This window comes from Cyprinodon tularosa, unplaced genomic scaffold, assembly GCF_016077235.1.
Source record: "Cyprinodon tularosa strain WSP-4 unplaced genomic scaffold, ASM1607723v1 ctg332, whole genome shotgun sequence".
Classification (NCBI taxonomy): Eukaryota; Metazoa; Chordata; class Actinopteri; order Cyprinodontiformes; family Cyprinodontidae; genus Cyprinodon; species Cyprinodon tularosa.
In genome coordinates this window covers 1093649-1119437 of record NW_024039044.1, presented here as the reverse complement: position 1 = coordinate 1119437, position 25789 = coordinate 1093649, and the positions used below count along the sequence as shown (strand labels likewise).

Sequence of the window (25789 nt, the reverse complement as noted above, 5' to 3'; positions counted from 1 at the left end):
AAATAAAAACACACTGGTTAACTGCATGAGGATCTTTTGTATCAGAGTTCAACAACTTCAGTCCACTGTCCTGCTTTTAAAGAAAACTGGAGTAGATATATTTAAAGTCTAACAATTGTAATAGCTCCCCGTTCATCCTGTTAATATAAACCTTTCCTGAATTTTTTAACCAGTCCAAATATCAGAATGTTTTTTGTTTTTTTTAAATCAGAAAATGCTTTGCTGTTTGTTTTACACATTCTTTAAATCATAAAGGCATCTCTCCACAGGTTTTAAATGCAGTTTTTTAGATGCTCAATTTTTTATTCATTTAATCTTTAAAGAGATTTTCTCAATCACATCCAAAATCAAGTACATTTATACTCAGAGTACAAATAATAAAATCAGTGCATCTTAGCGGCACACCATTAGCAGAATCATAAACAACATCAGTCTGTTTTTCTGCCACTTTTTGTGACCATGTCATATAAAAACTGCTCCATCGGACAACACGATGTCGCCCTAATGAGTGGAGTTCCTACCTTGTCATCCAAGCTGTCTGCCACCGAAGCACACAAATCTCCCAGATTAGGCTGGATGTGTCCGTTCACTATTTTCTCATTAAAAACGTAGATCTAAAGCAAGCAGGGGTGGTGAAAAAAGGAAGGAAAGGAAAAAAACGGATTAAAATCAACCCGTCTCCAGAGGCTCATTTATGTCACATTGGTCTGCAGCTTTTGAACCTATCCTGGACATCTGGTGAAATGATTGATGATGAAGAACAGCAAAAAGAGAACCAAGATGTTAAAAAGGTCCTCGAACAGGATAACAAAAATAAGGCAAACAACACCGCACGCGATGTGGCGACACATTGTCAGGATCAACAGCCTGCGTCACACAGCCCATCAGCACAGGATGCCTCCCCCATCAATCAATCAATACGTTTGATCAGTCCCTTCCTGGCTTTATCTGACCCAGTTGTTCAGGCTACAGTCATGTTTAACCAGCTAAACCCTGCTGGTTATGGTTCCACTTTAACAGCATCTTTATGCAGAGTAGGACCAGTTTGATCAAAGATAACATCTCACCAATCATCCTTAGAGAAACTCCTTCCTTAGACCTCCTTTCAACCATAGATTTACTCCAGAAGAAAAGCAACATGTTCAATTTATCTACACTCCTATTATGTTAATTCTGGTTTGTTTATAGGAACTTGATATTAAGATTTAGAGAAGACAATACAAGTAGGACTGTTGTAGAACTTTGAGTCAAAAAAGGCCAATATGATCCATGAATTTACGATAAATACATTTTTATAGTAAAAATGTACTTATTTTATCAAATGGTTAAAAGTTGGTCAGATGTATTGGAGGAGAGAGCTTGTTTTAGCTCAGTTTTCTACTTTCAACTTAGAAAAATAAAACAAGCTAAAGTGTCTATGATTAGCTCCTGGATGTGAATGAAACAGCTGGGAGCTTCATGTCTGCCCATCAGGATGGGTCAGACTGCAGCTGAGAGCCTAAATGACTGTAAATGTTAAATTGCATGTATGCAGCATTAGTTGGCTTTATCACAGTCTGGTTTTGAAAAAGAAAGGAGGTGATCCACTATTTTGGCCACACTGTTGACTTGTGGCACTGTGAAAGGATCCAAAGGGGTGAATCCAGCTTTAATACAAACTTTTAAACTTATTTTTATTAATAGATGCTGCTTTTTTTTTAAGTCAAACATCATACATTCCAAAAATCATTCAATTAAAACAAGAAAAAACTGATAAATATAACAGATAAACACAAAATTATCTCCAGGTTATAGTTTAGTGATCATATTTTAAAATAAAGGGCTTTCTTTCAGAGTAGAACTGATAGAGAATTAGAGGACGGATAAATGAAAGATACTTAACTCCATTACAGAAAGAGACATTAGATGATGGAGGTGGGACGTAAAGGAGGTTTAGCTTCGTGATGCCGATAATGATTCATGTACATGTGGATAAAAGCACTGTGGACATATCTCTAAATACAGTTGCTACCATTTCAGCAGGAACCCAAACCGGCCCCTTCCTACAATTAATGATGGACTCACCTGTCGTCCGTACGCCACCTCAACGCTGTTCAACGCGCTCCTGCCTGGAGCCGCCACATCGCTCACAAAGCTGGGCTGGAACAGACAGAGAGACGTTTCTGATGTTGTACTAAAGAACCCGGCCGGCCCCAACAGGAGGTCAACCTGTCTCAAGGGTTAGCATGACTTTTCCTTAGCGCATGCTGGGATACGCTCCCAGAGGATGAAAGGCCTATTTCACTCTGACTGTGGCTAAAAATACCATCCAGGACTCTCAGATCAGATCGGCTATTTTAGTTAGTTTTGATGAGCAGAAGAACAGCTGGGAGAACATTGTCAGAGACTTGCAGCATAAAGCTTCTTAGATGAAGACAGATTTAGAACGAGAAGCTCAAGAGTACAAGAGAAAAACAGCTTTTTTTTCAAATGATCAAATAATGTTTGATAAACAATACGGCGAAACAATTACATTTTTTTTCTTGAAAGCTCCGAATAATCAATCAAATAATATCTTCCTGCTATGAATTCATGGCAAAGGTGAAGAAAAAATGCATTTTCTGAAAACAAAGCTTTTTATTTTCATCTCAGCAACAATGTTTAATGGAAGAGCTGTTATATATTCCCTCCTGATGAGCTGAAAGCTCCGACTCCTAAAGAAATTTGAATCCTGGGAGAGTTTGTTCTGTATCTTTTAAAGTTTCTTCAGATTTGCTGATGACACGACCAATAGAGACAATATAACAGAGGAATCACAGAAAATCTAAAATAAGAATATAATCAACCTTTCACTGAAACTTTAAGGACAACGAAGCTGTTAGCTTGCAGCAGCTATGTTGTCCGGAGCACAGCTTTGTCTCCTGTTAAAGTGCCTCAGTGTTAACGCACCCCTAATCCTGAAACAACCAGATTGATCCTGATTAATCTGCTCTGATTCATTGAGATAACCGAAAACTGCAGCGCTACCCGCCCCATCATCTGCTCCTATCTGAGCAGTTTATCTCCAAGTTCCTGTCATCTAGAGATCACTGTATGCAGTCAGCATTGTGTGAATAACTGCAGTAAATGTTAATTATTGAAGTTCATGCATTGGCCACAATAAACCCATGGCTGACATGGAATTATTGCGCTTTGGTTTTATGTCTAACAGCTGGACAGATTTATTATGAAACCAAAGCAAAAAGACACAAACACTGTTTAAATCTAAGATTATTTATCTCGGGGGACGACATCTTCAGAGACATTCCCTGTTCTACATGTTTCTACGATGTCTACATGTTTCCGCTTTAATTGTTCCTGTTTACTGAGGTTTTGTTTTTGGTAAAAGAGGAAAATAAGGAAAAGATGTAATTGGGCTGTTACAGTATTCATTATTTTTGTCCCTCTAGTTTTAAAAAAGTAAAGAAAACTATTTAAAAATTGTCACTAATCTGGGAGTTATATGGATGAACAAAGGATGCTCCTGAGGTCTGTAATGTTTCTGAACCTATAATCTCTCAATGACTGTAATGTTTCTGAACCTATAATCTCTCAATGACTACATATCAGGGTCAAATACCTCCACATCCTGGCTGAAGTCCAGGGCGTCCTCTCCAGCTCCCAGCAGTGTGTGCAGAACCCTCTGCTTCACCTGCTCCCACTGAACCAGCATGGACTCACGGTGGTACTCCTCAGCCAGCAGGAACGTCTGAGTTCACATCAGAGAAACAACAAGCATGTTTATCACACCCTCACACGTGATTTAACATTCATTCAAATTCCCATGATGCGTTTTAAATGAGTGAGAAGGAGGAAGTAAATCAGATCCAAGTTGAAATGGTGATGAACTTGTGTTGCGTCATTAAAAACTAAAACACCCGACCACAGAGTGGTTTATGTGAAAGATCAGAAAAGAGAAGGCAGGTTGTCCTGTCAAAACTCAGCCGTCTCCACCAGGACCTGCTGCGTCTATTTTAACTGTCCACAGAGACACGCATCGAGACAATGGGAGCATGAGATAATTGAATCTCCTGCTCAGGGAGGCAGGAATCTAGACCACGTTCACCTTTTATTTGGGCCCCTTCAGACCCAGAAAGCTTCAACCTCTAAAAGCTCTTTAGAGATGGAAGCTCCTTTCTGTCATCTAACTGTATTAAGCAGGAATAAAAAGCCTTTCTTCAAAGCTATGGACAACACAATAAAGTACAATTATCTGGGAGGAAAAAGCTGAAGGAGCGGGATAGAAATCAGCAATCACCTCCAACATCTGCCTTTCGTCTAGGTGTGTTCTTCCTCCCACCCCTGCATACGCCTCCTCCTCCTCCTCTCCAAGGGAGCACAGAGATAATGGGACCGGCAGCTAATTAAAGCCTGGGCATATTAGCTGTGCTGATTCCCTGGAGGTTCCCACCAGAAGGACTTTTAGATCACAGTCAGCACAAATCCCTAAAACCTGGTTGTTTGTGTGAAGATTAGATGCCAATCTCCACATGAACACGGCGGCATGTGGGAAACTCAGGAAGAAGGAAAAGTAAAACACAGAGCAGGTAAACTCTCTAATCCACTTACCCATCTGGACTTCATCTAAAGCCACCAGAACAGGGTCATGTCACATCTTCATGTGCTGGGCTTTATAACACTGAATTTGTTATATAAACACAGAGAACTAGTGACTGGACTGGACTGGTACTGACCCTGCGGCGAGACTCTTCGATGGCTGACAGGAGAGCGTTGTCCCTCTCGTTCTTCAGGAAGCCCTGTGAATGCAGCAGAGGGAAACAGAGACAGAGAGGCTGAGCAGAGCCAAATGGAAACAGATAAGATTCACTACTATAACTAGAGCAAAGGAGAGCGGGTATAAGGTTCTGCTAAAAACTCGCTTCGACTCTAGCTGTGAGTTCAAAGTCTCTTTAAGACTGTACCAAACAGAAGAGATGGAGCATCTAAATCTGCAGTGAGGCAGCAATCTGATGGCAGCCATTTTGATTTTGACTCAAAATGGCTGCTTCCTCTAAAATACTTTCTATACCCGTTATCTAACCGCTTCCTGGGAACACGACGTCTGAAAGCCCACAAAAGAAGCTTATCAACCATATCACTATCCCGGCGGAGGGTTTTACCCACTTCCAGCTCTTTAACGATTGAGGAATATGATTTAATCAGCCATTTTCCAGGTTCCTTTGAGAACAGAAAACCACGTCAATAGGCCAATTAGAAAAGGAATAAAGTTTCAGTGTAAAAAACGTACAGATCAAACCTTCCAGGCTGGAATCAACTGCCGCCTCTCTCTGAGATTTCAGATGCTGATTTTAGTTTATTTTCAGAGGACTGGAATCTCAGATAAATCTGCTGCATTTATTTTTTAATCAAACAGGAAGTGAAAACCTGGAAAGTTAAGGAAATCAGAGATTCTTTCCATAATATCAGAGCGACACGTTCAAAACCTGAATCTACCAAGCTAGCTTATCTTTGACGCATTGAACTGGGTGGGCGAGCTAACAATGACGCAACAGCAGCGTCTCTCCATCTGAGCGTGGGCGCCACACGCCATCATTGTTTAATAGAATAGAATGAATGAAACTACAACACAAGAGAATGAAAGAATACAGATTCAAACAGCTGTGAACCAAATAGAAAAGAAATAAACTAAATGCAAGACCATCTGAGAGGAGGAGAACCCTCAACACTCATCAGAGCTACTGGTACCAGAAGGATCTGGGCCTCAGCAGGTCTACTTTAACAGGAAGCTGAAGATTTTATTTCTTTTTTTGCTTTTCACAATTTTTAAACCAGATCTAAACCCTTAACTGGAGCCTTCAGCTAAAACAATGATCCAATCAAGAAGCCGTGTTCTTGGTGTGTTAGACTTCTTAATGTGCACTAACCAAAACAGCTAACATGACCAAAATCTGTCCGACATACTGCATTTGCCAAAAGGGCTGTTTGTTCCACCAGAACTAGGTTTAGGGGAAAATCTAGCTGGTTACTTCAAACCAGAACCTCTTCCTGGGGGTTGACCTGCACTAACCGGCTGAAATTCAGGAGGTTTCGGTTTAGACTAAACGGAGAACGGGTCTAAAATAAACCCAAACATTCTAACGATATATATATTAAAAAGGAACTCTGCATTGACTCATCACATCAGACACTTCAGCTTCATTCATTTAGGTGGTGATGTAGGCTCCTGCTGCCACACCCATCCTAAGAGATCTGCAACCCGCAGCCTGCCGGTCAGACAGCCCAGAAGCTTCCACTGAACTGGAGGCCAACCTAGAGACATAATTATACTGATAACTGAACCTCATTATCCAAACAGTCCATATCCAGTCATCAGAGGTTAGGAAGGCAATTTTCCTCTAAGATGTTATAAACATTCAACATGTTTCCTTCTAGAAAGCTTGATGTTATATTAAAATACATGATCATCGTTTTCAATTTGTTACTTAAGCTTATTAAACCTATGGTTGTTCTGTGTCTTTTTAAATGCCTGTAAGAAAATCCGGACTCACTGAGAGACGGGTCTCTTTTCCCTGATCTTAAAGCAAAGATTCATCTAAAATAATTGATTTAGTCCATATGATGACTGGTTGTCTCCAAGCTAGACTGATCTCTGAGGCCACGCAGTCTGAGGCCGGCAGGTCTCACTGTCAGACTTGCCTCTGAGGCCGAGATAAACGGAGATCGCTCCCCTCTTTGCAAGTCATCATGAAAGTCAGACGTACAAATATTTAACAGAAAATAAGCAGCTGACCACAGCCCAGTACTTAGCTTACTGCCCACAAATACTAAAATAGTGACTTATTTAAATTGCCTGATCACTGCCCAGAGAGACATCGGCACCTCCAGATGAGCAATGAGGATAAGTATCAGTGAGGGTCTCCGTGAACGTGAGTCATACTCACTCATGCTGAGAGGCGTCCAGCCGGAGACGCAGAGACGAGACGATCGAGGAAAAACAAAACTATTTTTCGCCTCTTTGTCAGCATCCACATAAGTAACAGACGACCAGCTCTGCTTTTTCACAGAGGCAGCGCTACAGGCCGCCATACTGGGGTGTGTTCACAGAGCCCTATAGAGCCGGCGTGGTGATTTACCCCCCCACAGCAGGACAGGGAGTCGTTTGAGATCGGAGTGAAAGTGTCACATCAAGACTAACTGGAGGTGGTTATATTGTGGAAGGGCTAAACCATCTCAGCGTACAGACACGGGGGGGTTCTGCGAGGACCAACTATAGAAACGTATAGAATATCTGCTCATGCCCCCCTCCCTCCTCCAGTCATTATTCTCCATCCTCTCTCTTTCCTCTCTTCACTCCATCCTTGTTACCCAGCCTCCTCCCTTCCTCAGCCTCCCTCCTCCTCCTTCTGTTTTAATCCATCCTTCCTTCCCTGCCTCAGCTCAATGCAATTATAGTAATGGATTTTCCCCCTCAGTTGATGGCTTCCGACATCCTGTCTTGAAATGAGGCTAATCATGCTCTTAAGGGTCATGTTTAGTTAATGAAGGGTTTGGGATGCACATGGGAGGGGGTCGGTGTGGGGGGTGGGTGCAATGCTAATATGAAAGCTGACCATTAATGCACACATGCACAAAGCCGGAGTGTTCATTTGCACACCTTTAAGTTTTGTCAGACGCCTCCATGCATCAGCGACAAACACCTGTATTTCTACAGCACAAGCATCAGAAGGGATGAATAAACTGGCAGTGGCAGCTACTGCAAACAACACAGAAGCTAACACAGGCCCGTGAGACTATGTCATTTATCCAAGCAGATGCTCTGGGCTTAGCCAACTGCATCCACTGAATGCATGCCAGTTCTGCTGAAGAGGCTAAGAGAGCAGAGACCGAAACAGGGAGGGAGACAGGATGCAGCAGGCGAGAGAAACGAAAGGAAGTGGTATAAAGATAAGAGAGAGATAGAGGTAATAAAAAAGGAGAGTTAGCAGGACTGGAAAGAGATGGAAGGATAGAAAGCCATAAGAAAGCTGTCGCCAGGCACCATTTTTATTCCAAAAGAGCAGACTGATGTTTAACTGGTGGATCAAAGCCTTTCCTGCTTTTCTGCCTGTACCATTTGAGTCCAGCTGAGAACAAAACGAAGCAGCAGTTCATTACACCGCAAAGGTTCATTATCAACATGGAGTCACATTGCTTTACCTGATAAATGTGAAGTTTATCTGTAGAATCAGGCCTAACCCAGACAGTTAAACTTCTATCTGTAGATGAAGGTGGAAAGTTGGAAATAAAAGAAGTCTGGACATCTGATCTTCAGTATTTTATGGTAGGGCTGTGCAATCTGACTAAAAATGTAATGTATTATTAAGCCTTTCATATTTGCCCATATTGTTATTATTGATTAGTTCATTGTTTTACCTATTTGAAGTAAGAACCAGGAGAAAAAAAGCCAGAACTTAAGCTGTAAACTTTAAATTAAATCAGCCCTACTGACATGGCAGATACCCTTCCCTCTGCCTACATCTGCCAGAATGCCATGGAGCTCTAGATCAGAGTTCACTGAAATTGTAGGAAATATTAAAGGACATAATTTTTACTGACATCCAGAAGGTGTCTGTTGCTGTATAAATATTGACATGGTTTTGATGCCAGCAGATGCTTTGGGCTTTTATGGACCCTTTGATCTAACTAGAATCTTGATCATTTCAGTGTTTATAGACCATCAGAGAAACAGCGGATCCCTGAAAGGTTCCACATGTTCTGACAGCTCTTGGACTTGCTGTGCTGCGGTAAGGTGCTTGTTTGGTTCCAACAAGAAAAGGTCCAAACCTCTCTGGATGGTAATCAGGTGGAAAGACGAAACACAGTTTTTTAATTACTTTTTTTTTGTATCTAGATTCAATTCAGAAATACTTGGTCACATTGGAGCCTCTGCAGAAGCTTGGTTGTTCAGACATTTCTAAATACGTGTACTTGTGCATTCTAATGTGCTCGTGTACTTGTGAAACATCATCCGCCTCAGCCCTAGTACTGTTCAAATTCACAAGAACAGCAGACCGAGAACGGACAAAGGGCCGGATTTATCAAAGGTTTGCGTGTATTAAAACGTGAGCTATTTCACTGCGCACGCTAAAAAATGTACAAACTGATCTATCAACAGCGTGCTAAAAGCATTTGATCTTTAAAACGTGCTAAATAGCGCCTGTGATCCATTTAGTACTTTTTCTGCAATGAATATGCAATATGGGGCGTTTACACGCTAAAGTGCGTCTTGTGGGAGGAGAACATGTAAATATATTAATTTAGCACTCGCAAAGTGATTTATCAAACTTGAACGCAATTTTGCTAACGCTATCTGACTCTATATTTAACACGTTTCAAAAGAAGGTGCAAATGGTCTGTATGCGTAATTGCGCACACATGGCAGCGGTTATTGTCGCAAGAAGGAGACATGGAAATGAAGCAAGGAGACGCAGAGAACGCATTTTTTCACTCCGTGTGAATATTTTTGGAATGAACGAGGAAACGATCATCAAAACATATCGTTTATCCAGCATTGCCATTTTGGAGCTGTTGGGGGAACTCCGAATGGATTTGGAGCCAGCCACAAGGAGGACCCACGCAATAACAGATATCACAAAACTCCTTGCAACATTGCACTTTTTTGCATCTGGGTCATTCCAGCGTACGGTTGCAGCGTGAGCTGGGATCTCCTAATCTCGTTTTTTCAGAAGTGCTGTCCGACGGGGTCGGGGTTCTCCCCCTGCGCCTGTGGAGCAACGTGCCAAATGCTGCGGGGATCTCATCCACAGTCACAGGCCAATACAAAACACCTGTTTTTTTTTTTTTTGTTTTTTTTTACTGCAGCACATACCACCTTAGGGAATAAAGGTTGCCAATTTATAAATAAATAAATATATATATATATATATATATATATATATATATATATATATATATATATATATATATATACTTATTTATTTTTTTTTGTTGGGGGTCACTGTAAGATTTAAATTTCTTAATGCACTAGTTTGTACAGACTACAAACTACTTTGCCGCAAACCACAAAACGCGCAAAACCATCATTTAAATAGGGCGTCTCCAACAGTTTTGCACCTTCCACCAGTTACGCAATCGCTCTTGTTAAATCACCCGCAAACCATGGTTCAGCCCCTCACGCAAAATTCCACTTTGCGAGCGCAAATTACTGCACGCAAAATTGGATCTTGATAAATCCGGCCCAAAGTCCCTGGATGTTGTTCTTGCCCCTCCCTCTTTACAGAGTATGCATCAGAACAGATTGACAGCTGTCCCAGCATGCCCTGCGGCAGCAGCAGCTTCTAGTGAGGCGCTCACAGAGCTCAGATCACAGAGTAATCAACCAGTTACTGAATAAACTGATCTATGTTTTGTATTTTCTGTCTCAACAACAAATTCTTGCAAAAGATTCTATCAGATTCAGGTCTGGACTTTGAGTGGACCGCGCCAGAACTTCAACATTACTTCCAGTCAGAGGTAAGATGATGGTTAAATTAAAAGATGAATTAAAGTATGAATAACTTAGGCCTAAACTTTATGTCATATCCTATAATTGGAACAAGAAATTCGGCTTAGAATCAGCTTCTAAGTTAGCCAAATCTACACGTCTAAATGTGCAACAATGAATCTGAAAACAATGAGAAAATATAAACATTATCTAGGAGAAAAAAAAGATAATTAACTTTTTGTCTTCCTTATTTTAATTATTATTAATTCATTCATTCTATTTATTTATTCATATTATAATGTCCTTAAAATGTTTAGTCAACCTCACCAATCCTAAAAAAATCAAAGTCAGATTTTCTTCAGCATATGAAGAATTTATAAATAGCAACATTTCAAATTAATCTAACGTTTTCCCCAGAATTTTCCAGTATCAAAGGTTTCTGTGGAAATCCAAACATTCTCCCAAACAGGCTTATTACCGTCTTCCAGTCCAGTCCAATAAATGCTTATATCCTGTAACAATGAAAGTAAAGCTAATTATTACGTTTCATTTCTTTTAAAGATATGAATCATTAGCATCAAGAAATTACTTGGCCAAAAAATGAAGTTCTTCTTGTGGAAAAGTAGAAGGAAAATGTTCACCATTACCTTTATTTAAAGGGACCTTTAGACAAGGATTCAGACTAATGCTGGCTTATTTTACAGCTAATCATGTCAAACAGTTTTCTTAATACCGAGTTGGTGCAGCTGAACACCAAGTTATTGTAAGTTGTCAGTAAGGCTGAAACAATTAATCGAATTTATTGTGATCAATTGATTATGGAAATAATCATCAATTGATTTAGTAATCAATTAATCGTTATAATGTAGAGGCTGTAAAATATGCCTTTAGCTGACAAATTAACCCACTTGGAGCAGAAATTATATCAAAATAGTAAACAAATATATACATTTTGTATTAAAGACTTTAAAAAATTTTTTCATCCATCAATACGCTCTATCCAGGACTCCAAGTGGAAAAGGTTTATTTTCACATCTTTATTTCTGTAAAAATTATTCTTTAAGGAATCATTGGTTGTTTGATTATTAATTGTTTAATCGAAATAAATAATCAACAGATTAATCAATTTGCAAAATAATCGTTGTAGCCCTAGTTAGTTTTTACACCTGAGGAGCATCAAGGCTCGTTAGGAATCAATGGTGTGTACCCATCAGACCTCTAACTCCTCTCTCCAACCGGATCAGCCTGACGCCTGGGCATCAAGACACAAACAATCAACATATCTAGGGGATCTAGATCTAGTGATGCAGCATCCCCTAGATCCGTTGATTGTTTGTGTCTTGATGCCCAGGCGTCAGACTGTTCCAACCAAACTCCTAACATGTGGAACCAGCTGCTTGTTCAGCTCAAACAAGCTTCAGCTTTAGGGTTTTAGAATTAGTTTTTAAATCTTATGTAGATAAAAATTTGATTTGATTAAAGGCTTATTAACATAACAGTCATAATTTAGTCTGTGGGAGGAAGCTGGATTACCCAGGGAGAACCCTCACAAGGAAAATAAGCAAACTCAAGCAGAAAGAGTCCAAAAGCTCCTGTTTTCCCAAATGTTTGCAAATAATGTTCATCTTCAGGTCTTTAGGTTTTATCATTATTCTAAATGTCAAACCTTCTTTTTGGAAACTTGTTAAATATTCTAAAAGTTCCTGACACTGAATCTTTCTGTAGGTCAACATCAGGTTGAGCTCCTTCCTCTGCTCTTCGCTCACAAAGTAAATCTAGTTCACCACAATAAAGTATATTTTTTAGTACTGAAACATAAAATACAGTTTTAATTGATCAAGGCAAATTTCTACATTCCAAAGGAAGGTGGATTTTACTTTTCTTCTACAAGGGGCAGGGTTGAAAGCAAACCTGATTAACATCCCTGTCAAGACTGTGCTGCAGAGCAAAACAGGAAACCGAAGAACAGGAAAAGATGAAGACGCTTCAAGTGAGAAGCTAAGTGCTCTTCCAGTCAGCCAGGGAAACCCATTCAGGCCAGCAGAAATCCAGCTGACCAAGAGGAATAAAGGATAAGTCCATTAGGCTGGGATGAAATGAAACCACAAAGAGGGAGAGAAACTGTGTTAAGAAGAACTTTTACAGGCCAGATTTGCCACCAATCTGGAAAAAAAGCTGAAAATGATAGATAATGGTTTGGTCAAATGAGAATTGCACGACTTTTAACCTGACCCTCATGTGAACAATGGGTCATTAATGGGGCGGGCGTGTTCTTTGCAGCAGTATACTACGAGCAAGCTGAATATAGAGGGAGAATATGACAAGTAATGATGCAGCAATCAATCGACCAAAACCAGAACTCCCATGGAGGTCCGTCTTAAAACGAGTTCAGAGAGTTCAGCAACATGTGATTTGCTTTATAAATTAAGGCTGATCTTTGAATTTAGTTTTTTTTTTTTTTTTGTTAGATTCAAAAAACTTCTAAAGAAAGGTTCACATTAGGTTAATCAACTATTGAAATAACTATTAGGTTAATAACTATTGAACTATTGAAATAATCATCAACTTATTTATTAATCGATTAATCGTTAACTGGAGTGTAGAGACTCTACAATATGCCTTTAGCTGACAGAGTGGCCCACTTACAGCAGTAATTATGTCAAAAATTAAAAAAATTATATCAACATTTTGCATTTAAGATGGGAAAAGAAAAATTGTCAGTATGCTCTATCCAGAACCCCTCAAGTGGAAAGGTTTAAGTTTCACCTAGTATCACATTTTAAATATGTATATTTTCTTTCAATAGTGATGTTTGTGATTGTGGGGCTCTGATTGCTGTGTCATGCATTCACATTTACCCAAGAACGACTTCAAAAAATTAATGAAGAATGTTTTTATAATTTTCTCGAAAGTACCATTTAAGGCCATATCACCCAGCGCTATTCTGAAGCCAGCAGATTCCCATGGTGAGCAATTGTGGCTCTGTATGAAGAGTTATGCTGCGTTCACACCGGACGCAGCACACGCGACAGAAGCAGCGAGTTTACATGCAAAGTCAATGGTTGACGCGCGTCAAGGCGCAGCAAAAGGTCCCACGGCGCGTTTTGAGCAACAGGCACAGCGCATCTGAACAGCTGAAACAGCGCGTCGGGCGCGCTTAAGCATCTGACGAGCGTGGCGCGCCAAACGCGTTGCTGCTCGAGATGGAAAAATTTAATTTTTGCTGCTCGACGCGCCGCGTCAACCAATCAGAGAAGATTATCTGGGAGCTGGCAGGGAGAGAGACACAGCGCTGATGATCAGAGCGCTATGATCACTCCTCCGAAACAGTTTATTGACGCATACCGTAAATTCTCTAATATTGGCCTGTATTCCAAAAGCGGCCGGGACTCTAACATTGGCCGGTCTCGCTGTCAGAGGAGATAATTAATGGCCGGTCTCTAATACAGGCCGGGGCTATAAACGTTTTTTCTGGGCATACCTCAACATTACCGTATTTTCACGACTATAAGGCGCACTTAAACGTCTTTTTTCCCCCTCAAAATGTGCGGTGCGCCCTATGGTGCGGTGCGCCCTATGTGTGTTGTAACTGCGACTTTTGAGACCACCTCATTGAGGAGATGATGAAAGAGTGGCTGAATGTAAGGAGACCAGCTGTTTTTTTTTCCACTCATCACCATTAATCTGTAACTCCATGCGTGCCCATCTCACAGCTGACGTGAAAAACATGGGGAAACAAATTAACCCTGTGCTCGCTGTTCAACCGCTCGACATCGGTGTGAACCGGACCCAGCAGGTGCAGCAGAAGCAGCGAGGAATAACGTGTCTGCTGGCTCTGTTCTTCAAGCTTTTGCAAAAGCCGGCATTATTTCTGAGGAGCCGCGCTGCACGGAAAGTGACTCTGACAGCGCAGAAGGGGAAACTGGCATGTCTGATTTAGCGCAGCTGTTTAATTCAGAAACAGAGGATGAGGACTTTGAGGGGTTTGATTAATACTTTGTAATAAATACATGAATAAAGTACAATCATACTCAGTTTTGCTCCCGCTCTATTTTTCTACCTGAAAACTTAATTCAACAGCAGGCTCTGGTCCGCGGCGCATCCGGACTCACCTCCGCAGGTGTTTTTTCATCTAAATAATCTAAATCTTTTTAAGTGAGAAAGTCCACCTGAAAATTTAATCATTGCAGTCAGCTCATCCAGATTATTATCCTGCCTATGTTTTAAGTTAATTTATGCGTCAATAAACGAAGAAGAAGGGGAAACTGGCATGTCTGATTTAGCGCAGCTGTTTAATTCAGAAACAGAGGATGAGGACTTTGAGGGGTTTGATTAATACTTTGTAATAAATACATGAATAAAGCACAATCATACTCAGTTTTGCTCCCGCTCTATTTTTCTACCTGAAAACTTAATTCAACAGCAGGCTCTGGGCCGCGGCGCATCCGGACTCACCTCCGCAGGTGTTTTTTCATCTAAATAATCTAAATCTTTTTAAGTGAGAAAGTCCACCTGAAAATTTAATCATTGCAGTCAGCTCATCCAGATTATTATCCTGCCTATGTTTTAAGTTAATGTATGCGTCAATAAATTGTATCAGAGGAGTAATCACAGCCCTGTGTCATCAGCGATGTGTCTCTCATGGCCAGCTCCCAGGTTTGAATAATACTTTGTAATAAATACACCTTGCAGCTTTATTTGCTGTGATCAGTGGGAATAAAGTAGTTTTAATATGTTTTTAAGTGGGAAAATCCACCTGAGAGGACATGTACCTGTATATAAAAAACGCGCCCTATAGTCCGGTGCGCCTTATGTGTGTGTTAAATACAGAAATGGGACACATAACTGAGAGTGCGCCTTTTAGTCCGGTGTGCCTTATGGTCGTGAAAATACGGTATACTTATGGTAGTAACATACAAATACCACAGCCCTGCGCTGCTGGACGACAGGCCCTGACTGCTGCCCGTCTGCGCGAGGAAGAGAACAGACACGCAGCAGAACAGGAGGAGCGCGAGTGATGAGGAGATTAAAGGGAGAGATGAAGAGGAGGAGAAAAACTGAGGAGGAGAATTAAACAGAATTGGAGGATTTTATTTTTATTTTTTTACTTCAAACCAAGCGAGACATGGTAACTGTACTTTTTCAATAAATTAACCTAGTGTTTTATAGGTTCAAATAGACACAAAATCTCATTTTTATTCATTCCACTGGTAGTCTGTTTTGCTCAAATAGCAATAGAGGCCTGTCTCTAATTCTGGCCTCTATCCAATAAAGGCCTGGACCGCGATGCACTTGAGTGAAATAAAGGCCCGGGCCTATATTAGAGAATTTACGGTAAATTAACTTAAAATGCAGAAATCTGCCGGCAGAATATGTTCGCTTTTATTATTCTGGTGCCTGCAGATTGGATTATTTAGATGAAAAACACCTACCAGCCGCCGGTGAACCGCGAGGAGGTGACCCGGCCAGAGGCTGCTGTTGAAGGGATTTCTACTGACAGACTGACACATTGGAAGATGGGATTGTAAATCTAGATGAACTGACTGCAATGATTAAGTTTTCAGGTGTATTTTCTCACTTAAAAACATATCAAAACTACTTTATTCCCACCGATCACAGCAAATATAGCTGCAAGGCAGAGAAAGGATAGAGTAGCTCCGCCCAACGCGCGTCAGACCCACTTTTTCACCGCGCAGCCAGAGCAGCAAAGCTGCTTCAGCCGCGCGTCAGAACTAACTGGTACAAGCAGCAAAAATGAAGTAGCAGATGCGATTTTGCTGCGTCCGGTGTGAACGTAGCATTATCTCACAATTAGAAGGTTCAATTCCAGCTTCTCAGAGTCACATATCAATGTGCTGCTGGGACGGAAAAATAGCCAAAAGCTGCCTTCCAGCCAGGACGTGAGTGTGATTGGGTGAATTGGTAGATTCCTACCTGAATATCAGTGTCTTTGACTGGTTCCAGGGGCTCAAAGGTGGTGGCAGCACTGAGACTTTCCAATCTCTGAGAAATATGAAAGATATCCAGACCTCTGGAACCGAGGAGGATGGACCTGTCAGAAGAACAAATTGAAGGGGAAAAAAACGGTCAGAAAAACATAAAAATAAAAACACAGAAAACTGAGATGCAATTACTTGTGAAAACCACTAGAGATCGCACAAAGATAGCAATAACTAGTGTCATCTGTACAGAAACCACTAATTGCATCTAATGTTATTATGAACTCATGCAATATGATATTACTGTTATACGACATTTCAGCTTTCTAAAAGGATTTGTCGCCTAGGTTCTATAGCAGGGATGTCAAACTGGTTCCAGAAAGGGCCGTGTGGATGCAGGTTTTCTTGCCAACCAAGCAATAGCACACCAGACTCCATTCATCTCATAAAGTGAGTCCAGTCTTAACATGATGACTTGATGAGATGAATGGAGTTTGGTATGCTATTGTTTGGTTGGAATGAAAACCTGCAGCCACACGGCCCTTTCTGGAACCAGTTTGACACCCCTGCTCTATAGGTCCTAATCAGGATGGAAGAGAATTTAAATACCAATGAGTTCCCCACTTACGCTTTTACATCCGCTGCATCTTGGGAGGTTCGGGTCAGCGTGCGGGATCGAAGACGCTCACCAGCCTGCTGGATCTCCTGAAGGTTCCTTTCAACATGCGGCAGTTCCGACACAGCTTCGGTTTCCGCTGCCAGCTGCTCTGCCTGCTGCAGAAGTTCCCCAAATCCTTCTGCATCCATATCTTAACACAGGAGAAAACATTTAGAAATGAGAAACACAGGTAGTGAGAGATGAATGTCCAATGTGTGTTTTACAAAACAAGCAGCACCAAGACTTTCAGTTCAACATTCCTATTTGTTGGCAAACATTGTTCCTGCAAACATGTTTGGAGTTTTGCATGAACACAAGATGACAAAACTTCCTTTTAGTTTTTCCAGTTATACAGTTATAAGTTATACAGAGAGGCTGATCCTGCTATTGAACAATCCTGGTCTTAATATTTGGGAAAACATTTTTTGCTAACTGCAGCAATCACAACCAAGGTTTTCTTAAGTAGTTTGAATCCAAATATTTCCTCCCATCAAATCAGACTGAATGAATCCTGCTTCAGGTCAGTACAGCATGAATATTTCTATTTGATAAAAAGAGACAGCAATCAGTGGGGCAGTGGTTGAGAAACCTGAGCAGCAGTATCTTTTTTTAATATGTTTGTCTTTTTTTATTATTTATCATTTATTTATTTATTTATTTTTTTTTTTATATCCCTTTTATTTTTGTCATCTGTCATAAACTTAAGAAGTTGGTGTTATGGAAATCATCCATGAAAGTTTGTTTCTAGGGGAAAGGATTTTATTCAAATTATGAATAATCAATTTAAAATAAACTATCAGATAATTGTTTAAAATCTGTATAATCAGACTCATTGATAATGTCCAATGAAAAGGAATTTCTTTCATTGTTGTAAGTTGTCTCCTTCCTCTAGATCCGCTAATCTTTATTTTTGTCCGTCTTGTTAATGTAGTTTGGCCTTTGCTCCAAGAAAAGTGTTTTTGGTTTACAAAGAAACTAACTTCATCTTTTTTTTCCCCCTCGAGAGAAAAGTCAGTTAATGTTTTCAAGTAATTAAATAGCACATAAACTCACTTAATGGATATGGTGATGCTGAATAGGTTTGTGTGAATTGGAGGCCAAATGATTTCAGGAAAAAAATACAAATCTATTGAATACCATTGCTGAATAAGGTCCCAATAACAACCTCACCTTCACTCTCAACTTGTGTAAACAATTAAGTGCTTAGCACCTCAGCAAGAAAAATATATATCAGACATTTCACTGGCTTGGAAACTGAGACAGGATGTTCTGCCAAAACCTGCCTCCAAATAAATATAATGTAAAAGAAAATGACAATGCAAAAAAAAAAAAAAAAGACTTTGATAAGATGTACATATTGCAACTCTAGTTTCAGCCAAAGAAATTTCTCCATTAGGGCTGAAACATCAATTGTGATTACTTAGTCAATTGTTGAAATAATTGCCAACTAATTTAGTAATTAATTAAATGTTAACTGGAGTATAGACACTCTAAAACATCCCTTTAGCTGACAGAGCAACCACTTAAAGCAACAATCATACCAAAATTGTAATAAAAATTTGTGTTGCAACGATGCCATTTTTTTTGCCCCCAATACCAATACCTGGCTGTGCAGTATTGGCTGATACCATCTTTTTGAAATTGATGTGTGTGTATATATGCAGAACTGCATACTACTTGGATGTAAAATAATTGCCATCATAACTTTGTCGAGCTGCTGCCTATCTTTATGAAGCAGGAAAAAGACTAATACAAAGTGAATCCAGTAGAACTTTTTATTGCCTACCTGGAATGGGTGACAATAGTTGAATAAACTTTTGGCTCACAAAATGGTATTGGTGCCCTATTTGTTGGTACTTTCTGATTCCGATAAAACCATTTTAGTGCTGGATCCTGGTATTGGTGTAACACTAATACAAATATTTAAAAAATGTTCATTTATTATTTAAAAAAAAAAACATTTTAATCTGTCAATCTGCTCTATCCAGAACTCAAGTGGAAATGTTTTTGTTTTGCCTAGTTTAATATTGTAAAAAGTCTTCTTAAAGGAATCTGTTGCTATGCGATTCTAAAAAAAAATTTAACTTTAACAGATGCACAACAGAGAAACTCTTGGCCTCTGGATGCCTCTTGAGTTATACCAGCTGTACCACAACCTAGAGGAAACAACTGCAATGGGTCATCGGGGCTGCTCAATAGATCACTAGCTCCCCCATCTGTAACCTAAAGATCTGTTAAAGCTGCTAAAGCCGTGTCCTCAAATTATTAACTTTTAATTTAACATATATAACAAACACTGGCGCTGCATAAACAGGTTGCACCCTTTTTTATATGCTTAATAATAATGGTAAAAAGTTTTAGTTCTTATATAGGGTAAAACAAGTTTATCTGAATAATAAAGCCAGGTATCATAAAAAGGATTCTGCAATGAATGGTGTACAAATATCAATTCTGTTTGTGATAAATGAGGAAACCTTTATTTGATTCACCACTAAACTGGCAGGTCGTTTATTTAAGCTTGTGTTTTAATGACTTTTGGGCATTTTTTAAGTGGTTTTTCAACATTTTGCCCTTTTTTTATTAACCAATAAACATCATTATATATATATTTTTTTATATTAGTACTTTTGTCAGATATTGTTTTGATATTCATTTCCCTTGAGAACGTCAAAATGTACGTTAGAGCCTTTTAAGTGAGGAGTTTCTCTTTAAGTTTGTGCTGAATAACATACAAAATAAAACTAAATATCAACTGTTTTCCCCAAAATAAAATAAAATTGAAAACACGTCGGTTCATTTTGAGAAGAAAAATAGAATTTCAAAATATTTGAAAGAGCAACTCCATTATGAAATGTGCAGAAATTTAAATGAATGAAGTCTGAGATGTAAACATGACAGCTGAGCAACTGTTTCAGCGCACATGGAGAGTTGGGGTGCTGTTAGCTTATTACCATCAAAATAACCAATAACGCCGAGTTCTTAGCCTAAATCATATGTCCCACCAGTGTGCAAGAACAAACAAGCAATATATTTTATTTAGTAGAATTAAATGTGTAGAAATGGTGATAACATTAGATTTAATATATCTGCCAGACAGAGAATACCGCGTTACCTTGCTAACTGTTAGCCCGAAGCTACGCTTCATTTATGCTAGCATCTCAGCTAGCTAACTTTGTTTTGTTGTCCGTTGCCGACAGCAGGAGGATATTTACCTGTAGTGGGAAGCAAGTGACAGCAGGTGTTCTCTGTATTCTACAGGCTAATGAAAACCCTAAACGTTGGAGAACTTATATTTTTTATTCAGTATAAAATGTACTCCATCTTCCGCCCGGTATTTCAAAGCTTGATTCTTATTGGTGAAAAGAGCGTCCCTACCGGAAGAACATTATTCTTTCGCCTCATAACTTATGTCGCCACCTGTTGGTCACTTTTATATACAAGCTTCAAATATGAGCCACTGCATAGATGTAAATGTGTTTCATTATTGTTGCATTGGAAAGAACAAAAGCCGTTTTGAAAAATGGGAATGTGAAAAATATGCAGTCCAAAAATCTTGATCAAAAGTAACTTTTCTGATTTCTCTGATTTTATTTTTACTTAGGCTATTTCAATATTTCTTTCACTTTTTTTTTATTTTATTAATCCGTGTTTTTTTTGTTTCTTTGATTTTTACAGATTTAGTATTAATCTTACATTATAACATTATTCAATGCTTTTTTAGATTTAGTTTTTATAAATTGTGATTTTTCAAATTGCGTTTTCCAGATCATCTTCTCATAACTCTTAAGGGTGTTTCTTTTGGTCTGCATAGACATGAGAAACAATATTTTAATAAAGAAAAAAAAATATTATCTGGCCTAAAGCAGCGTAGTTGAGTTACTAGAGGGTTCAGGCTTGAATTGAAGATAATGTGATCTGTGAAACAATAATGTAATTCCTGAAAATCAATCTGACAATTAAAAAATAAAGTAAAAAATATAGATTCTTTAAAACTTTGAAAATAAAGTTTGGAAAAAATAAATATGAAAACATTTGAAAAAAAAATAATAAAATATGAGAAAAAGGAAAATTACGGTATTGATTTCGAAGTTTTCCAAATTTTCAGTTTTGTATGTTTTTCCTCGTATATTATTTAAGAAACATATTTTTGTTTTCAACAATAATAAAACAACATTCACTCCACACATATAAAAATATTTTTATCTTTTATTACTTAGTTGACCTGTTTGCAACTTAGTTTATGTGTAAAGTTTAGTATAATCAATATAATCTTTTCAGATAATCCATTTTACGAGAAAGAAAATATAATTTAAGTGAAGTAAACATATATATGTGACAACCTGATTTTCATAAAGTGATGAATATGTAGTTTCACACAAATCCAGGTATTGACATCCACTCACCTGTGATGGCATAAATTTCTTCTTTTACACGGTGTTTAGTCAAGTGGTCAGAATATTTTATAAATTCATTCATCTGCTGAATCAGGGCACTGGACGCTTGATTGACAGCTCGACAGACTATTTTCCCTGAGCCGCTCAGCATCTTGTGGGTCACATGGCAACCTGTATTGATCATATAAGTAACTATCATTATGATGACAACAATCTTCTCATGATTTGCGCTCTGATTATCCAAGAAAAAGGGGAATGCCAGGATGTGTGAGGATATTATACAGGGGAAAACAAATAAAGAATAGTAAAAAGTTGTATGTCAAAAAGGAGGAAAAATAAAAATGAACACATTGAAAACTATTCAAATAGTCAAGAACATGTTTTGTTTTAACTGGTTTTTGGTGTGACGTTTAAGTTCTATTTGCACTCTGAATTAAATTGGGTCTTCAATGAAACAGCACATTATTGTTTCCCGAGCAGCTAATTGGTTGCTGGGTGGAGCTTTTTCTAGGATTCAGCTCCATCCTGAAAGCTAGCCCTCCCCGGAGCAGGTTTGCCATCTAGGGTTTGTTACCATGGTATCTAGCCTCAGTAGGAATGAATCCAGCTTCTAAAATTCAGGGTTAAACCTGAAATTATCTCGCTAACCCAGTAATCCTGCTTCATGGTATTGGCCTCTGGTCATGAACTGCTTTTGTTGTAAATTTTATTCATTAGAATAATTTGTAAATTCAACAAATAAACCTTAAGTGAATAAAAGATTAATAAAATGTTCATCAGTCCATATACAGTACCAACCAAAGATCTTCAAACATGCTTTATTTATCTGTAGGCTACTGTCTTTATGAGATCTTTTACAAAATATTTCGCCTTTTCCATACACGGTACAAAGAATGTAAATCTAAGTAATTTTTCTCTGAAAATAAGTGATTTTTTTTTCTTGAATTGAGCAGATAAGTGAGACACTTAGCCAATTGAATGAGACAATTTATACCTGAAATAAGAAAAAAAATATTATTATTAAAAATATTATAAAAATTATTTTGAGTGCGTATAATCTAATTATTTCATTTTAGGGTAAAACATTTCTTATTCCATTGGCAAATCATCATATTTTCCTACTCAAATTAAGGGCAAATACACTTGTCTAATTTTTTTTTTACTTCTTTTCAGAATGTTTTGATGATTTTTTTTTTTTTAACGAAACAGGGAAATTTCAAGAATGAGTAAAAAAACAGATACCTGTGAAGATATTCAGCCGTCCAGGTCATGCTTAAAAAAGCATCCAAGAGACTTATTCTTCCGAGAGGCAAAATGTCCTCTAGAAAACTTCACATCCAGCTGCCTAGACTGAACTTTTTCAAGCTAGAAAACAGATGAAGCTAAATTTAGCAAAGCCCTAGAAGGAAACCTATTAGAGGCTCCAGAAGACCTGAGGCTTACCTTCATTCAGCAGCACAATCACTTTGAACATTGAGATACAATGAATGGCTCACATCTAAGCATGTTCATATTTTACCGACTAGTCAAAGTACACATATTTATATCCTAGAACTGATGGGTACACTTTAAAGAGAATGTTCATAGATATTCTCCATCCACAGAACCAAAGATGTCTGAGGGTTTTTTGACCTCACTGTCCTCTGCATAGTCATCATTGATGTTTTCCTCCAGACAAGCCTATTTCCCCTTCCCTTCAGTAGCTTACTGAACTGAAGCTCCCAGAGAGTAGCAATAGATGTGCCCCTCCTCTAAACGTAACGTTAAACTGCTACTAGGCTGGTTAAGATACATTTAGCTGATAAAAATATTTGTAGCTAGAAAACTACAGGTGTTGAAAGTAGAGGAGGGTTTATCAAATTAATATATTAAAAAAAAAACAGTCTTGTGTCATTTTAGCAGAAGTGAAGATGTTTATATTTTCTGTATTAAATAAGATTAATTAGCTAATTAAGCAAGTTGCATCTAGTCACATAGCTGACCCACCCCTGCTCTGCACTAAACGATGTTTACATTATGAATACGTACCGTCTCATTTTATTTCTGTATTAAAAAGATACAATCAGTCCCTCACTGTCTTTTGTTAGCTCTACTGTTCTTTTTTTCTTATTCTCTTTAAATTTCAACTTTGATTATAGATTCAAATCCCTGCTAGAACTGACCTGTATTGTTTGTTCAATTGTGGAGCATTTTAAACTAGTTTCGTTGTATTGAACACTTGTATAATCTAAGGAAAACGCTAATAATAATAATTGAAGTTAATTGAGAGAAATGTACCTCTGCATTTAACTTATCCCCTTGGGGAGCAGTGGGCTGCCATCGTGGGGCGCCCAGGGAGTGTGTGGGAGTAAGGGTCTTTGCTCAGGGACCCAGAGTGGCAGTCTGTGGGAGTGGGCCGCCACTCCCCCTTCTATTCTATTAGGTGAGGTCTGTAATGAATCATGTAGTTATCAGCTTTTAAATCAAACTATTACTGGTGACAGACCAAAATAACTTCTAACTCATGGATAATGATAATTTAACATGTTTAGAGGCACATTTCAAATATGAACATAACATGGACAACACAGCAGTATGACCATGGCTTTATGAAAACAATGGCTTTATATAGTTTTATTTTAATAGAAAACAAAGTTACAAACTACTGATGTATATTCCATCAGCCAGAGGTCAAAACGAGTCATTTCTCCTAGAAAGCCCTTTCATGAAAGGCATCATAAACAAATCTATTGAGTCTTTGAACACCTCATCGGTCAGCATGTCTGATACAGGAGGCTGCATCTCCATCACCCTCTATCCTCAGAAAGCATCAATCAGATGAGTCGGTCTATAGAACAGACCCAGTCTACTTGAACTGGTTATCTATCAGCGTTCCCTTCATCTTGGCCTTCTTGGCCTCCAGCTCAGCCAGCTCCTGTAGCCTCCTCTTGCTCATGCCCTTCCTCTCCAGCTGCTTCTCGATCACCTTCGCGTTCTGGGCGTAGGAGTCGGCCACCTCCCGGGCCTCGATCTCCTCTTCCTCCTCGTCGATGGTGGACACGGTGACAGAGCTGAACTTCCCCATGTCTTTGGTCCTCTTGGTCATCATCACCCGGACCTTCTTGGGAGCCTCCGGCTGCTTCTGGCTGTAAACGCTGGTGTTACCGAAGCCCTGTCCGAACTTCACCACGGCTCCGTCTACGATGAAGGTGGCCGGGCTGTTCTTGTCCTGGTGTTGGTAGAAGAGCAGCAGCCCGCACTTGCCGCACTTCTTGCGGTGCTGCCGCTCGATGCCCTCGGGCCTCTTGATGAAGGCCTGCTCGTCTTCCTCCACGTTGCAGAACTTGTGCGCGTGTTTGGCTGCGTCGATGACTCTGGCCCGGTCCCGGGGCCTCATCGGCAGCTTCTCCAGCTGGCAATCCAGAACCAGAACCATCTGTCCGCAGAGGCAGTAGTAAACATGAAGGGGCTTCTCTCCGTCGTCATACTCTTCCCTGTCTCTGGTGTCAGAACACACCACGCTCCTGGAGACCACTTTAGGCATGATGTCCGCTGGTCCTCAGCAGCCCTAAACCCGCTGGGATCAATCAGAACCGGTCACACTAGAAGCACAATCAGAAACAACGCTGCTACCGAAGCTAAAGCCGAAACGTTTATGCTGGAAAGACACCACTTCCGGTGTTTGTCACTTCCAGAGTTCCTGACTGAAACTAGCGCTCTGTATTTTGTTCCGACGTTGGAGTTTGTATATTAAAGCGATTATATTCACAAGCTATCAATGACAAATATGTTACATGTACACCATGTGTAAGAAATAGATGTGAAATTCAAAAGAATACTAAAACACCATTGCAGGGCCTCTTCAGATTGGATTAACATTTTTTCATCAATTCAGACAAAAGGGTAAAATTAAATTCATATCGATAGGGTGAAAGATGCCTGGCCAAGTAGTCTTATTTTTCCAGATTTGACAACCCTGTTCTTTTCCTAGAGGTATTTGTATTTTGAGCAGAGTTCAATAAGATGCCATAAAGACATTCGTTCCTACATGTTCATTGCATCATTCAATAATTATGCAATTATTGAAATTCTGTAATTGCTCCATCTTTTAAAATACAGTTAAGGTGTAGGCCTACTTACTGGCCCAGCTGCTCATCGATAAATCCCGTTCCTGACCTAAGGTCTGCATCACACAGATCCCATCTATCATAACTGTCTGAGAATTAAGTTGAAGAAAAAAAAACATAATCCCAGCTTAAATGTTTAAGTTCTAAGCCATTGAACTCAACTGTGGGGGGAAAAAAAAAAAAAAAAAGCATGTCAAGGAAATTCAGGGTTCAACTATGAAACCATCTTA

General features: G+C 39.2%; 2 protein-coding genes across 3 annotated transcripts in view; both read right to left on the bottom strand.

Annotated features, from left to right (window-relative positions):
* nup93 (nucleoporin 93) overlaps nucleotides 1–20430 on the bottom strand; it is a 28565-nt gene extending 8135 nt beyond the window's left edge. For both annotated transcript variants that reach the window (XM_038293913.1, XM_038293914.1), the window contains exons 1-7: nucleotides 20272–20430; nucleotides 17030–17210; nucleotides 16397–16514; nucleotides 4713–4775; nucleotides 3599–3727; nucleotides 2065–2139; nucleotides 522–614 (exon numbers count right to left, since the gene is read on the bottom strand). In XM_038293913.1, the coding sequence (XP_038149841.1) occupies nucleotides 522–614; nucleotides 2065–2139; nucleotides 3599–3727; nucleotides 4713–4775; nucleotides 16397–16514; nucleotides 17030–17208 (657 nt within the window). In that variant the 5' untranslated portion in view covers nucleotides 17209–17210; nucleotides 20272–20430. The remainder of the gene's footprint in view (nucleotides 1–521; nucleotides 615–2064; nucleotides 2140–3598; nucleotides 3728–4712; nucleotides 4776–16396; nucleotides 16515–17029; nucleotides 17211–20271) is intronic.
* A 3608-nt stretch (nucleotides 20431–24038) lies between these two features.
* Nucleotides 24039–25132, bottom strand: steep1 (STING1 ER exit protein 1). Its single transcript, XM_038293916.1, has one exon. It carries the CDS (start codon nucleotides 24974–24976, stop codon nucleotides 24299–24301), a length of 678 nt encoding a protein of 225 aa, XP_038149844.1. The 5' UTR covers nucleotides 24977–25132; the 3' UTR covers nucleotides 24039–24298.
* Between the last annotated feature and the right edge of the window lie 657 nt (nucleotides 25133–25789).